Source organism: Microtus pennsylvanicus, chromosome 2, assembly GCF_037038515.1.
Source record: "Microtus pennsylvanicus isolate mMicPen1 chromosome 2, mMicPen1.hap1, whole genome shotgun sequence".
Taxonomy (NCBI): Eukaryota; Metazoa; Chordata; class Mammalia; order Rodentia; family Cricetidae; genus Microtus; species Microtus pennsylvanicus.
This window is the reverse complement of record NC_134580.1, coordinates 129842924-129857247: the sequence shown is the minus strand read 5'-3', so window position 1 is coordinate 129857247 and position 14324 is coordinate 129842924. Positions and strand designations below refer to the sequence as shown.

General features: G+C 53.2%; 1 protein-coding gene across 1 annotated transcript; it reads left to right on the top strand.

Moving 5' to 3' along the window:
- The first annotated feature begins 3562 nt into the window (after positions 1-3562).
- E2f1 (E2F transcription factor 1) lies at positions 3563-14218 on the top strand. Its single transcript, XM_075962624.1, has 7 exons — positions 3563-3944; positions 9013-9103; positions 9423-9642; positions 10333-10485; positions 12170-12284; positions 12379-12598; positions 12698-14218. The coding sequence occupies exons 1-7, from the start codon at positions 3690-3692 to the stop codon at positions 12940-12942; spliced, it is 1299 nt and encodes a 432-aa protein (XP_075818739.1). The 5' UTR covers positions 3563-3689; the 3' UTR covers positions 12943-14218.
- Positions 14219-14324: the final 106 nt, after the last annotated feature.

The following is a 14324-nucleotide window of genomic DNA, read 5'->3' as shown; positions in this document are numbered from 1 at the left end:
GTGGGAATGAAGAACCCTCTGTCTCCTCGGAGGTGGACTTGAGATTTTTTGTTTTTTTAAAGAAAGGGTCTCACTAACTGTGACTGGCTTGGAACTCATTACGTAGACCAGGCTGAGCTTGACTTCACAGAAGTCCACCTACCTTTACCTCTTGTGTGTTGGGATTAAAGGCATGCAACACCTTGTCTAACATAAGCTCGACCCCTGTTTTAATGATGGATTAAGATTTTCCCTCTGTGGCCCAGCTTGTCCTTGAATCTGTATATTCAGGGGATCTTCCCGCTGCAGCCTCCTGAGTACCCAGGACTGCAGGCTTGTGCAGGATGTATAGTTGAATATTTTGGGAGGATGAGCCTTGGCCTCTACAACCCTGGGTAGTATAATCTTTTAACCTACTAGGTAAACACAGTTTAATCATCCTAAAATGGGGCAATATTATGTGTCCCCCCCCCAGCAACCATCTTGATCCTTGACATATAACAGATGCTCAGTCAGTGTTTGTCGAATGACTATCGAGCAGCTTTTCAAAAGCAAGTGTCATTGCTAATGGGTCCCCTGGGAAAGCCCAGAGAAAGGAAGTGCTCCATCTGGAACCAGACTGTGTCAACCTCTCTCGCCCTCCCCGCCCCCCGTCAGTCAGTGTCTGCCCTGGTGGTGTTGAATGAGATCTAGCCCTCAGCTTTTCTACTGTGGTGTTGGGGGTGAGCAGCACAGGCGTGGGGACAGGCAGACCCCAGGGCTAGGGATCCAGTGTGGGCCAGCTTCTGTCACTAGCTGGGCTCATGAGCACCATTCCTGAATGAGCCTCATTTCCCCATCTGTGCAGAGGCTCGTGTGCTCTCTTGGTCCTTTCCAGTTCTGACACATCCCAGGATTGGCAATGAGTAATTTCACAAACTGTTCTCGAGAAAGACACTCTTGGTATCTTCCAAAGCACCTCAGAGTCTATAGAAGACTGTCTAGTCCCTTATGCCTCCATCTCTGGAGAACTTGAGGAGACTGAAGCAAGGTCTAGGTGCCCGCCTTTTACAGGAAACTGAGCTGAAACCCACCCTTGAGAGCTTCAGTGTGATTGTTTTCAGACAGGATCTCATGTAGCCCTGGCTGCCTATGTAGCCGAGGATGGTCTGGAACTTCTGGTCTTCCTGCATCAACCTGCTGGGGTTACAGGTGTGTGCAGCTATACCCAGCTGTGGGAACTGTAATTTTTGGCTCCCTCCACATGTTTATTATAAAGATATATCAATTCGTTGTCAAAGATTCTCTGTCAAACACATTCTCTGGAATGGGCACAAGTGTCCCTTACGTTTATTTATTTATTAAAGATTTCTGTCTCTTCCCCGCCACCGCCTCCTATTTCCCTCCCCCTCCCCCGATCAAGTCCCCCTCCCTCATCAGCCCGAAGAGCAATCAGGGTTCCCTGACCTGTGGGAAGCCCAAGGACCGCCCACCTCTATCCAGGTCTCCTAAGGTGAGCATCCAAACTGCCTAGGCTCCCCCAAAGCCAGTACGTGCAGTAGGGTCAAAAACCCACTGCGATTGTTCTTGAGTTCTCAGTAGTCCTCACTGTCCACTGTGTTCAGCAAGTCCGGTTTTATCCCAGGCTTTTTCAGACCCAGGCCAGCTTGTGTAATATTTATTTATTTTTCTGTATATAGCCCAGGCTATCCTGGGACTTAAGCTTTTCCGGCCTCGGCCCTCTAAATGCTGGAGATACAAGTGTATTTCTCGAGAAGCTGCTTGCAAAATGCACATTCCTGAGCTCTCGGAGATTCTAAATTGGATCTGGGTGTGGAGGCACAAACCTGTGCGCAAGCACTCAGGAAGCCAAGGCAGGAAGAATACCTTGATTCAGTTTGGGCAACATAGTAAGATTCTGTCTCTTCAAAAACAAAACAAAACAAAAACAAAAGGTGAGCCAGCATAGTTGGGCACCCCTATAATCTCAGCTTTTGGGAGACAGAAACAAATGGGTCTGAGTTCAAGGCCAGCCTGGTCTACTTAGGGAGTTCCAGCGCAGTCAGAGCTACAGAGCTACAGAGCTACAGGTTGTTATTGTTTCGAGCCCTGTCTCGAAACAATAACAACCAAAATATAACGAAACAAACCCCCAAAATAAAAGACCCAAGAGGTGGTGCGGAGGGCTGGAGAAGGGTGGGAGGTAGGGGTCGATTCTAAATTGGCCAGGTTGGGGTAGCCCAAAGTTAAGAGATGCCCTATCATTTCGAAAGCCTTGGGAAATCACAGCCTGCTCATTGCTTCCTTGCTCACCTTCGCTCCCCAGCCTCCATTTCTCTCGTGAGAAATGGGTATGACAAGCAGCCCCTGCTAGGTCATCCCAAAGCAGAGTGGTCAGAGCTGGGACAGAGAAAAAGTAGCATGGAGCAATGGAGCAAGGAACCCTGGGCTGAGAGTCCTCTGGAGGACGCCATGCTTACAGAGGACTTGCTGTCGTCAGTTACTCTGCTTGTGGCCACCCCAGTGCAGGAAGCTAGTAGGTCTTGTTAAACCTTTCACATCTCTGTTCCCAGTGTTGGACGATGTCTAGCAGAGAGGACAATACTGGTCAGATGGGCTGACCTAAGCAATGAGAAACGGTGGAGATAGCCCGGGGCCTCAGGATTAAATGTGTACACTCTCACCCCCTTGCGCTGCCCTGCCGCCCTAAGTGAGGTCTCATGTGGAGATAATTTAATGGCCGATTCTCTTCACGTTGCAAGCTTTCGCTGTTTCTCTTTCCGTCTTTCCTTTCCACTGAGTCAGGAGGTCTGCACTGAAGATGGGGCACTGAGCAAGCTCTCAGACATTTCTGACTTTTTAAGACAGGGTCTCACTGTGTAGTCCTGGCTGGCCTGAAGGTATGCTTGCCTCTGCCTAACAAGTGCGGGGATTAAAGGCAGGCGCCAGTGTGGAGTGGGCAAATGAATGAACGCAAACTGGGCGCTAGCTACTGAAGGAATTTCAACTAAAATCAGACTGACATCAAAGCCAAACGTCCCTGCCCACTTCCTGGCACCCCTCTTGTGTTTGGCTTATAGGTGACAGGGTTAGGGAAGAGCACAGAGCTGTAAGCAAAAGGTTTTTAGAAGTGGAGATGTGGCGGAAGCGAGCTTCGGAGGTGAGCCTGAGCGTGCGGAAGAGACAGTTTCTGGCATCTGAGCTGAGGGGGTGGAGGCCACAGGTTGAGAGTCTAGGGGTCATGTGTCATGGGGGGACGATGCCTGCGGGACGTGCAGAAGCGAGTACGAAGTTTGTTCCGTTCTCCAGTCCCAGCCACCCACGAGTGGGCGGTGGAGGGGGCGGGGTCCCGGCGCCCACGCCTCCAGCAGGGCACGGCTGGAGGCAGAAGGGAGACGGCGCCCCGCACCGCCCGGACAAAGCCTGCGCGCGCCCCGCCCCGGGATTGGCCGCCCCGCCCCGGGTCCCGCCCTCCACCGCCGGCCCCGAACGCTGCACCCAATGTCCTTCACCGGCGCCACTGCCGTCACAGCCGCCCCAGCCAATGGAGATGGCGCTCGGCGGCGCGTGGCTCTTTCGCGGCAAAAAGGATTTGGCGCGTAAAAGTGGCCCGGACTTTGCAGGCAGCGGCGGCCGGGGCGGAGCGGGATCGAGCCCTCGCCGCGGCCTGCAGCCATGGGCCCGCGCCGCCGCCGCCGCCTGCCTCCCGGGCCACGCGGGCCGTGAGCGCCATGGCCGTGGCCCCCGCGGGCGGCCAGCACGCGCCGGCGCTGGAGGCCCTGCTCGGGGCGGGCGCGCTGCGGCTGCTCGACTCCTCGCAGATCGTCATCATCTCCGCCGCGCCCGATGTTGGCGTCCCGCAGGTCCCCGCCGGCCCCGCCGCGCCGCCCGCCGGCCCCCGCGACCCCGACGTGCTGCTCTTCGCCACACCGCAGGCGCCCCGCCCCGCGCCTAGTGCACCGCGTCCCGCTCTCGGCCGCCCGCCGGTAGGGACCCTAGGCGCGGGCGGGGGAGGGGCGGGCTGCAGCGCTGGGCGGTGCGGAGCCTGGGCTGGGCCTCCGGGCTCCGCCCCGGGGCGCGCGGTGACAGACTGCCGGTCCCTGTTTGCTGTGCCTTGCTCTGGGCCTCAGCGCCCTCACCGGAGCGTCGGCGTCGTTGATGATAATGGTTCACGTGTAGGCAGCTGGTGCTTGCTTAGTGCACGCCCAGCCTTTGGCACACTTAGAATTTCGGCCACAGTTCTCAACTCTGCTGTGAGCTGGGTGTTGTCACGTGCCCATCTGCCAGAGGGAGGAACTGAGGCCCAGACAGGGAAGTGCTTCACGCAGCTGCAGGTGGTGGGACAAGGATTTTAACTAATGTCTGCTGGCTTGCAGCAGGACTTAGGGCTGGGTGGTGAGCACGGTTGCTTGTGGGAGGTGAAGGAGCGTGACTGTTGGCGACCCCCTGGGGAGACCCCTCCTTAGTGCCTCGATGTTGGATTGCCAGGTGCAGGCCTAGCCTTCCAGGCCTCTGGGGATAGGCCTCCTGACTGGGAGGCCTTCTCTGCAGGGGCGGGGCGCTGGGCCAGCTGCTGCAACCCTTCCTCTGCCTGTCCTTCCATCTGCCACCCTTCCAGCCCCTGGTTGCCATGGAACTTTATTAATCAGGCGGGCAGACCCTCGAGCCTCTGGAAGACTGGGTGGGCTGGGCCCCTGAGATCTATGGAAGGGGCCTCCAGTGCCTGGAGACGTGGGAGGGAGATCCCTGGATAAAGTCTCCACTTATCCCTGAACAGCAAGAAGCTCAAGACCAGTTTAGGCTGGGGGCCTAGAAAAGGCAGCTGAGTCAGTGGAGAGTGGAAGCTTGGAACGTGGATCCAAGCAGGGGCAGGCACAGGGTGTGGGCCACCAACTTTATTGTGGGGGTGGAGCAGACAGGAGGGGGGTTCTCAGCAGGGGGCTTGGAGCAAATGGGAGGGGCAGGGCCCAGAGTAGAAGCTGTTCAACTGCTGATGGGGGTGTGGGTGGCAGCTGGTCCCTGAGGCATCTTGGGAAGGCCCATAGCCCCCTTGGCCCTGTGCCCAGTGCTGCCTTCCTTCCGGAATCACCAAGATGCTAATAATAATAACAATAGCAGCTCGGATCGTTCCGAGGATGTTTTGTGTGCCAGGCCCCGTGCTAAGCACTTCATCCACTTATCCCTGTGGGCAGCCTTACTTTCTGATCCTTCTTAGAGATGGGGAGCCTGAGGCCCAGAAATGGTGGGACTTCCCCCAACCATTCAGCCAGGGAGTGGTATTTCCTGATTGTTACTGGCCCTTCCTCCCAGTGAGATCTGGCTTGTTACTTGGTGGGTCAGCTAGCTTGCCTTACACTCTGGGGGCCTGTGCTTGTAAATAGGAGCTTGAGGCCTGGCCAGGTAGTCTGCATTGGACGAAACATTCCCTTTACTCAAGCTGACTTCCTGAGTCCCACCATCGCATGCTTGGTGCAGAGGTATTTAAGGGCCCCCTGCCCCCATGGTACTTAAGGGCCAGCCCACATTTTCTGTGGGAGAGGCTGACAACATCCTGGAGCCAAAGGCCGAGAATGCAAATCTGGATTTTGGCCTCTACTGACTTTGCTCTGGCATTTTGGGGGCAGTCCTTGAAATAAGCTACAGGCTTGGCTTCCACCCAGTAAGCACTTGCTGAATGCTTCCTGTGTACAGAACTCCATGCAATTCAGACATTCCTCTCTGCCCTGCCTACCTCTACCTTGTTATAGCTCTCGTGTGTGTGTGTGTGTGTGTGTGTGTGTGTGTGTGTGTGTGTGTGTGTGTGTAGATCCTGTAGGGGGAAGCGAAGACAACAGAATTGCCTCACGTTCAAGGCCAGCCAGGGTTACATAGTGAAACATTGCCTTAAAAGTAAATTAATTTTTAAAGATAAATGTGTTCGGGGGTTGGAGAGATGGCTTAGGGCATCCAGAGGACCCAGGTTCAGTTCCCAGCATCCACATGGCAGCTCACAACTGTCTGCAACTCCAAGATCTGACACCCTCACACAGACACATGCAGGCCAAACACCAATGCAAATAAATAAAAACAAACTAGCATGCTCCGCTGTGACAGCTAGAGTTTGCATCCCGGCACCTACACTGAGGTCACAGATGCCTGTATAACTCCAGCTTCAAGGGATTTGATGGTGCTTTTTGCCCCATGCCCAGATTTTCATATACACTCAAACAAACACACAAATATCTTAAAGGGTAGATTAATTAAATAAAAATATATCAAAATGCCAAGTCTATCTTGGTTTATTGGCATATCTTATAATCCAGGCAGGCAAGGGTACTGACTCCTGTCCAGTGCCAGCCTACACTGAAAGACCTTACAAAGCTGGTAGCAAGAGGCTGTTTCCCATTATACACATAATACCCGTGTGCTGTAGGACGTACACAGTACCGTGCATTAGGTCTGTGGAAAACAGTAGAAAGCCATTTATGGCCCAGGACACTTGTTTATCCCTGGCTGGTCACTGCCTGTTGCTGAGTGCTGTTGGGGATGGAACCCAGGATTTACGGTATGCTGAACAAGTCCGCCAGTCCTCAGAATTTTTTTTAAATAGTTCTAAAAATTGCTGTGAGCCAGGTGTAATGACAGTTCCTACAGAGTAGAGGGGTAAGGTCAGGAGTTCAAGGCTTTCCTCGGCTGCCTGTCGTGCTTGAGGCCAGCCTGGGCTATTTGAAACCCATCCGTGGCCGGGCGGTGGTGGCGCACGCCTTTAATCCCAGCACTCGGGAGGCAGAGGCAGGCGGATCTTTGTGAGTTCGAGGCCAGCCTGGTCTACAAGAGCTAGTTCCAGGACAGGCTCCAAAACCACAGAGAAGCCCTGTCTCGAAAAACTAAATAAATAAATGAAACCCATCCGTGTTCACACAGTACGTCATCCTCATTGCCCTGGCTCTCCCAAAGGAGTTGCTGTTTCTGAAACACGCTGTTAGAAGCTCAACTAGAGAACAGTCCCTGAGATTTTTAATTTGGGAAGGGACCGTCTATATTAACCTGCCACAGTGGTCCCTTGTGTGTCTGTGAGCAATCTGCGTTGGCCTGGGCCTGCTCAGTATTTCACTGAGACTGCCTGCTGTCCGAGGGTTTGCTAAGTGTGCAGTGTCTGTGACCCTTCTGTGGATAGCTGTTGGAGTCATGCAGCTGTGTTCACCAGTGAGCATCTTCAATGTCCTTTTAGGATCTCGGTGTTCGGGTTGTCTGTCTAGAGGGAGCGACAGAAACGGGCATCTGTTTGGCAAGGGCCAGCATGCTGGGAGAAGGCATTCCCGGCTAGCTTGTATATGGGGGTCTTGCTCCTGGGTGGGGCTCATGCAGCCCATTGGGGTGTATATCTTGAATTTCTCCCTGGCTACAGGCCCATCCCAAAGTGGAGACCACCATAGGCTCTGCTATCAGGCGTGTGTTTGGTGAGGAGATGCAGGGAAATGCCCTGCACAGACAGCATAGGCCATCTCTGCCTCCACGCGTTCCTCTCTCTTCCTTGTGTGCCGACCTAGTCCTTGGCTCCCAGGAGTCAGTGGCAGCATGAGAGGGTGGGAAGTCTAGTCAGCACCTGTTGACTGGCATTGAGACACTGTCTGAGGTGGAGGGATAGGCAGGAAAGACAGATGCCTCTGCAGCACTTCCTGGATGTGGGAAAAGGCTGGGTTTGAGGCAGTCCAGACAGAAGGGTAACTTCTCTCTGAAGTGATTGTTACAGGGGTCCTGCAGGAGGGCGCTCCAGGTGTGAGGAGGGGGGCAGAGGGTAAGCCTGAGAGGCAGAGATGTGGAGGGAGACCAGGACGGGGACAGCTGGACCGCCGGGTGTGTGTGTGTGTGTGTGACAATGGCTGTGGGTAGCATTCTTGGCAAATGGAGGTGACAGGTGGTGAGCCAGGTTGAAAGTGGGTTCAGCTGAGAAAGGCCTGTGGCTGGTGAGAGGACAGCAGGCCTGGTCCCGTTAGGGTCTCCTGTCTGTTGGAGGGATTTCAGGATCCTTTTCCATCTCTGCGTGTCTAGCCTAAACTGGAGGGCATGGGGAGTAGCAGCTTGGGGTCCTTCTCCGACAGACCTGGGTAGCAATTGTGGCTCTGTCACTTCCTGACTGATCTTGAATATGGGTTGTTTGTGTCTGCAAAGTGGAGCCATTGCCGTGTTGCCGGTCCAAAGGCATCAGCTGCTGCCATGGTTATAGATAGATGTGCAAATGAGTTAAAAGTTAGAGACGTGCCTTATTTGCCCTAGGGACCTTACCCTTCCTTGGTGGCTTATGTGGTCTCTGTGGCCAGGACTTGAGGGAGATTCAGCTGGCGCTTCTGGCCTGGAATGGAAGCTGCTGCAGACAGAAAACAGCCTGGCTGTAATAGGGAGGCAGGACTAAGGCTGAAGGATTGACTTCCAAGCTTGTGGTCCTCCTCACCTAGGGGAGCTCCCGGCTCTTGGCCTGCGGGGCTTATCTTTGGGGCTGGATGGGCATATGACACAGCAGCTTTTCTCCTGTCCCTTTCTGCCTTGTGGAAGGTCCAGGGCCTCAGTGACCGGTCTCAGAAGTGACACCATCACTTCTGGCTAGCATTTAAGAGGAAGGAAGTTAGCACTTGTCTTTGAAAGAGGTATCGGAAGTAGCAAGTCCTGGTGGCGTGTGCCTGTAAGCCTATTATTCGAGAGGTAGAGGCAGGAAGAAGAGTGGTTTGAGGTCAGCCTGGGCTACACAGTAAATTTGAGGTCAGCCTGGGCTAAATAGTTGTAGGAACTGAGACGACTAAATGGTAGATTGTGTTAGTTTATGCAGGGCTCTCGTTTTAATCTCTAGCATCACAGCGATGCCTTGTTCTTGGCTGGTGTACTGTGATAAACACCTGTTGAACCTAAAACTTGAACTCAGTCTTCAGTCTTGCGCTTGAATGATTTGTGTGGTAGGATAACGAATGCTTAGGATCTGTCTCTGCTCGCATACCTAGGCATCCTGATAGAGAATGGACTGGAGTGCCAAGCCCTTAGCTAAGCCTTTTGTGTGGTCTCACTCCTGGTTTTCTGCTACAGGTGAAACGGAGACTGGATCTGGAAACTGACCATCAGTATCTGGCTGGGAGCAGTGGGCCGTTCCGGGGCAGAGGCCGCCACCCAGGGAAAGGTGCTGGTTGACTCTTAGCTTCTCAGGCTCAGATTCGGGGGTGGGCATGCTCGTAGACTCGGGGGGGCCCCAGCAGGCAGCTGGAATGGCTGGCTGACATGACTTCCTCAGGCTTTGGAGGTGGGGAGTTCCCCAGCCACAGAGGAATGCTTTGGTTGGCAGACAGCAGCCACAGGGCCTTTCTGCTTGGCCTGACTAAGAGGAAGGAGCCCTCTGCCTCCCAGCTCATCTTGCCACTCTACAGTGCTAGGGAGACAGGACTGTTGGGGGCAGGCTGCGTGTTTGAGAAGCCCTGCCTAGCCTAACCCCTGCCCCCCAGGTGTGAAATCTCCAGGGGAGAAGTCACGCTATGAGACATCGTTAAATCTGACCACCAAACGTTTCTTGGAGCTGCTCAGCTGCTCAGCTGATGGTGTTGTTGACCTGAACTGGGCGGCTGAGGTGCTGAAAGTGCAGAAACGGCGCATCTATGACATCACCAATGTCCTTGAGGGCATCCAGCTCATTGCCAAGAAGTCCAAGAATCAGATCCAATGGCTGTAAGTACTGACCAGTCAGGTGGGCTGGTGGCAGCCAGACCAGGCCTGCAGTGACTTCCTGTATTCGTAACAACTGGGAAATCAATGTCCGAGGAGAGGTGTCTTCCCTGGGTGATAGACGGGGAGGGACATACAGATCTCACAGATCTAGCTCCCTATGGCTGTACAAGGTGTCCTATCTAGTAAACACACACACACCCGGTGAAGGTTCCCTATTCCCTTTCCCAGTGGTGCCCATTTTTGGGCCACTGTGCAACCATCATTCCAGCTTTTGCTGTCAACACGGAGGTCGGCCTTACAGCTGTTTTAGTTTTGTTACCACTTCTCCCTTGTGCCTCCCTCTCTACCCAGGCGTCCTACTGGCCTCTGTGGCACATCTGCCTTCTTGGTGTTTGGTGGATCATTCTTCATTCTGTGTTATCTTGTCATTCTGTGGCATGTCTGTGCTGTTGTTTTCTTCCCAGGCTCCTTGGTGGGGCTATGTAGGTATCTGCCGACAGGCTAGGCATTTTACTAAGCCCATGCCAGTCTAACTTGGAGCCAAGCTGGGGAGCCAGGGAGCGGAGCCAGAGAGGGGAAAGAGCTCACCCACTTCTCACAGAACAGTGGCGGCGGCAGACTGCCTTGGGTGCCAGGACTGGTGGATGGGGTCCCGAGGGCAGCTGCTAACTCTTCTCTGGCTTCCTGCAGAGGCAGCCACACCATGGTGGGAATCAGCAAGCGACTTGAAAGCCTGACCCAGGACCTACAGCAGCTGCAGGAGAGCGAGCAGCAGCTGGATCACCTGATGCACATCTGTACCACACAGCTGCAGCTGCTTTCTGAGGACTCAGACAGCCAGCGATATCCTTGAGTTGGCAGGGGGTGTGGAGGACAGGCTTGGCCGGTGGCGGCACCACACTGAGACGCAGAGGTTACCCAGGGCTCTGGATTCTAGGATTCTGGCTTTGGAAACAATGCCTGCCTCAGCATTTACTCACCATAGCACACTGAACAAGTGACTTGGCTTTCATGGGCCTAAGTTTCATCTGTAAAAGAGGATAGTAACCATTTCCAAAATTATGCATATTAAAAAAAGAAAACAACTGGGTGGTGGTGACACGTACCTTTAATCCCAGCACCTGAGGGGGGGTGCTCACTGTGAATTTGAGGCCAGCCTGGTCTCTAGAGTAGGTTCCAGGACAGCCAGGACTACACACAGAAGCCCTGTCTTGAAATACAACAACAACAAAAAAAAAAATAAGAAAAAAGAAAGAAAGAAAAGAAGGGCTGACAAGATGGCTTGATGAGTAAAGGTGCTTTTGGCCAATCTTGACCGTCTGAGTTTACGTCCCAGTGAAGGAGAGAACTGACTCCTGTGAGCTGTCCTCCGACCTGCACGTGTGCATGTGTGTGCGTGGACACAAAGACACAAAATAAGTAATAAGTTTTAAAATAAGTAATACATATTTAAAGAAGCCCAGAATTGGAGAGTTGGCTCAGCACTTAAGAGCACTTTTGTTTTCGCAGAGGACCCAAGTTCAATTCCTTGCATCCACACGGTGGCTCACAGCTGTTTGTAACTCTAGTCCTAGTGCATCTGATGCCCTCTTCTGACCTCTGAAGGCAGCAGGTACACGCGTGGTACACAGACACAGAAAAGTCCAGGCTGGGTGTGGTGGTACACGCCTTTAAAATCCCAGCACTTGAGAGGCAGAAGCAAGTAGACACCTGAACTCAAGGCCAGCCTGATTTACATATTTCCAGGCTAGCCAGGGATACACAATGAGACCCTTTCTCAACAAAACAAAGATGTGTCCAGTATGATGGTGTGTGCTTGTAATCCCAGGGCCAGGTATGAGGCAGAAACTGCCACATATTCAAGGCGCGTCAAGGCTATGTAGTGAGGCTGTCAATAAAAATAATCACAGGCCACTGGACTACACGGTGAGACCCTGTCATCAGAGAAAAGGTAGTACCAGTAATTACAAGCCTTTTATTTTTTGGTTTTTCAAGACAGGGTTTCTCTGTGGCTTTGGAGCCTGTCCTGGAACTAGGTCTGTAGACCAGGCTGGTCTCGAACTCACAGAGATCTGCCTGCCTCTGCCTCCCGAGTGCTGGGATTAAAGGCCTGCGCCACCATCGCCCGGCAACAAGCCTTTTCCTAGTCATTGATTTAGTGCCTGATTGTAGCTTCAAAGTTAAGACCTTTTAATTCACAAAAAGAAACTTCATTTGAATATGTATCTTTTTAGTAAATACCATTGATTAACAGCAAGATTGTCAAAAACAATTTCCACCTCCCAGCCTGGAGACTTGTTGAGCACTTTATGTGGAATTATTGCAGGCAGCCATTAGTTTAGAACTGGATGGGTAGACCTCTGTACAGATGTGGCAGTTGAGCTTAGGAGTGAGGCTCTGAGCACCTACTATGTGCCAGGCTGTGGGATGAAGGAATAAAAACAGGAGTGACTAGATAGGGGTGAAACTTCATATGTGGGCTGAGTCCTGGGTTCCTCAAAGGTCAGTGGCCCTTGACTCCCCCAACCCTGGCCTATGTGACCTGCCAGGACCTTCGTAGCATAGCGGACCCTGCAGAACAGATGGTCATAGTGATCAAGGCCCCTCCTGAGACCCAACTACAAGCTGTGGACTCTGCAGAGGTGAGACTCGGGACCCCAGGCCTGATCAAGACAGGGTGGGCAGGGCTGATGGCCACCTGGACCTCAGTTTACCCTGCCTGCTGCCTCCGTGCAGACATTTCAGGTCTCTCTTAAGAGCAAACAAGGCCCCATCGATGTTTTCCTGTGCCCTGAGGAGAGTTCAGGAGGCATCAGCCCTGGGAGGACCCCATGCCAAGAGACATCATCTGGGGAGGACCGGACCTCTGACTCTGGCACTGCAGGACCTCCACCATCAACTCCTTCCACATCCCCGACCTTGGATCCCAGCCAATCCCTGCTAGGCCTGGAGCAAGGTAGGTAGGGGCAGGTTTTGATCTCCTGTTTGGGCAGTCAGTCATGGCAGCCCCTTTGCTGCTGAGCTAGCTCTAACCTGTAATGCCTGCTTTCCCCAGAACCAGTATTGTCACGGATGGGCAGCCTGAGGACCCCCACGGAAGACCATCTGTCACCGCTGGTGGCTGCTGACTCACTCCTGGAGCATGGTCGAGAAGACTTCTCTGCGCTCCTCCCTGGGGAGTTCATCAGCCTTTCCCCACCCCATGAGGCCCTTGACTACCACTTTGGCCTTGAGGAGGGTGAAGGCATCAGAGATCTCTTTGACTGTGACTTTGGGGATCTGACCCCTCTGGATTTCTGACGGAAGCCTAGGCAGCCAGGGCATCTGAAAATACCTACCCTGTCTGCAGCTTTGGAGCCTCCTGCCCTGGGCCATCCTTCCTGCCTCATTGGAAAAGCACGATTCATACCCTCTTCTCTTTGCAGTAGCTTCTAGCTCTGGGGTTTGGCTGCTTCAAGACGAGCAGACCAAAAGGGGAAGGATTTTGTATGGTGTGTGTGTGCATGTGCACGCGCATATACACCCCACACTGCGCAGTGTACTATACACCCCACACTGCGCAGTGTACATGGGGTATATTCTGTGTGTATGCGTGCGTGTGCATGTGTGTGTGTACCGGGGAATGAAGGTGAACACATCTGTATGTGTGCTGCAGACACATCCTGGTGTGTCCACATGTGTGCATGAATCCATGTGTGCGCATTGGGGTGGGGGTGGGGCTCTAACTGCACTTTTGGTGTCCTTGCTGCAAAGGCCCTGTGAGGCCCAGGGTGGCTGCCTGCTCCCAGAATTCTGTGTCAGCCAGGCCAGGTGGGACAGCTAGCTTGGCTAGCTGGGATTGCAGAGCAGCAAGAGCACTGCTTAAAGGTTTTCCGATCGAAGCTTTAACGGAGCGTTTATTTATTTATCGAGGCCTCTGGCAAGCCCGGGGAATAAGCTAAGGGTGGGAGGGATATGGGGCTGATACCCCTACTTCCTATACTCTGAAGCAAGGGCAGTGTCCCATAGCTTTTTTTTTTCTTTGCCCAACCCCAAAGGAGCTGAGGCCCAAGTAGTTTATTTATTGGGAAAGTGGGAGGCGGGAAACAGACTGACAGCCATGGATGGGGAGGTGGTTCCCTTTTAGAAGGTTGTGCCAGCACCCTAGCTGCACCCGTGTGGATTTGAGGTGGGACAAGCGAATGAGGGCCTTCACTGACAGGGTGGACAGGAGGGTGGGTGTGGGGTTCCTCCTGTGTTTGGAGTGCCCCTCCATTATCCTCCCCACCCTCCAATCTGCACTTTGATTTGTTTCTTAACAGTTCTGTTCCCTCCTGCTTTGATTTTAATAAATATTTTGATGGTGTTAGGGCTGGGTTTGGGACTCTACACTGGTGTGAGGCTAGGGTCGGAGGGATTACTCATTCCCTGTTCCTATTAAGTTCCTCTCCAAATGTGACCACTTGAGAGGAAGAAAACTGACCCAGTGACTAGTAGGAAGCCATACATATTTCCTAAGTGCAGAAAGGGAGTGTTAAGAGTCGGCTTGCTGTTCGCCTTCCGGACATTTCTGAGCATTAGTAAAGATGCAACAACACGGTGAACTGTATTGTGTCAGATGCTTTTGCATGCGTGCGAGTGTGTGTGTGTGTGTGTGTGTGTGTGTGTGTGTGTGTGTGTGTGTGTATACTTGCAGCATGTGT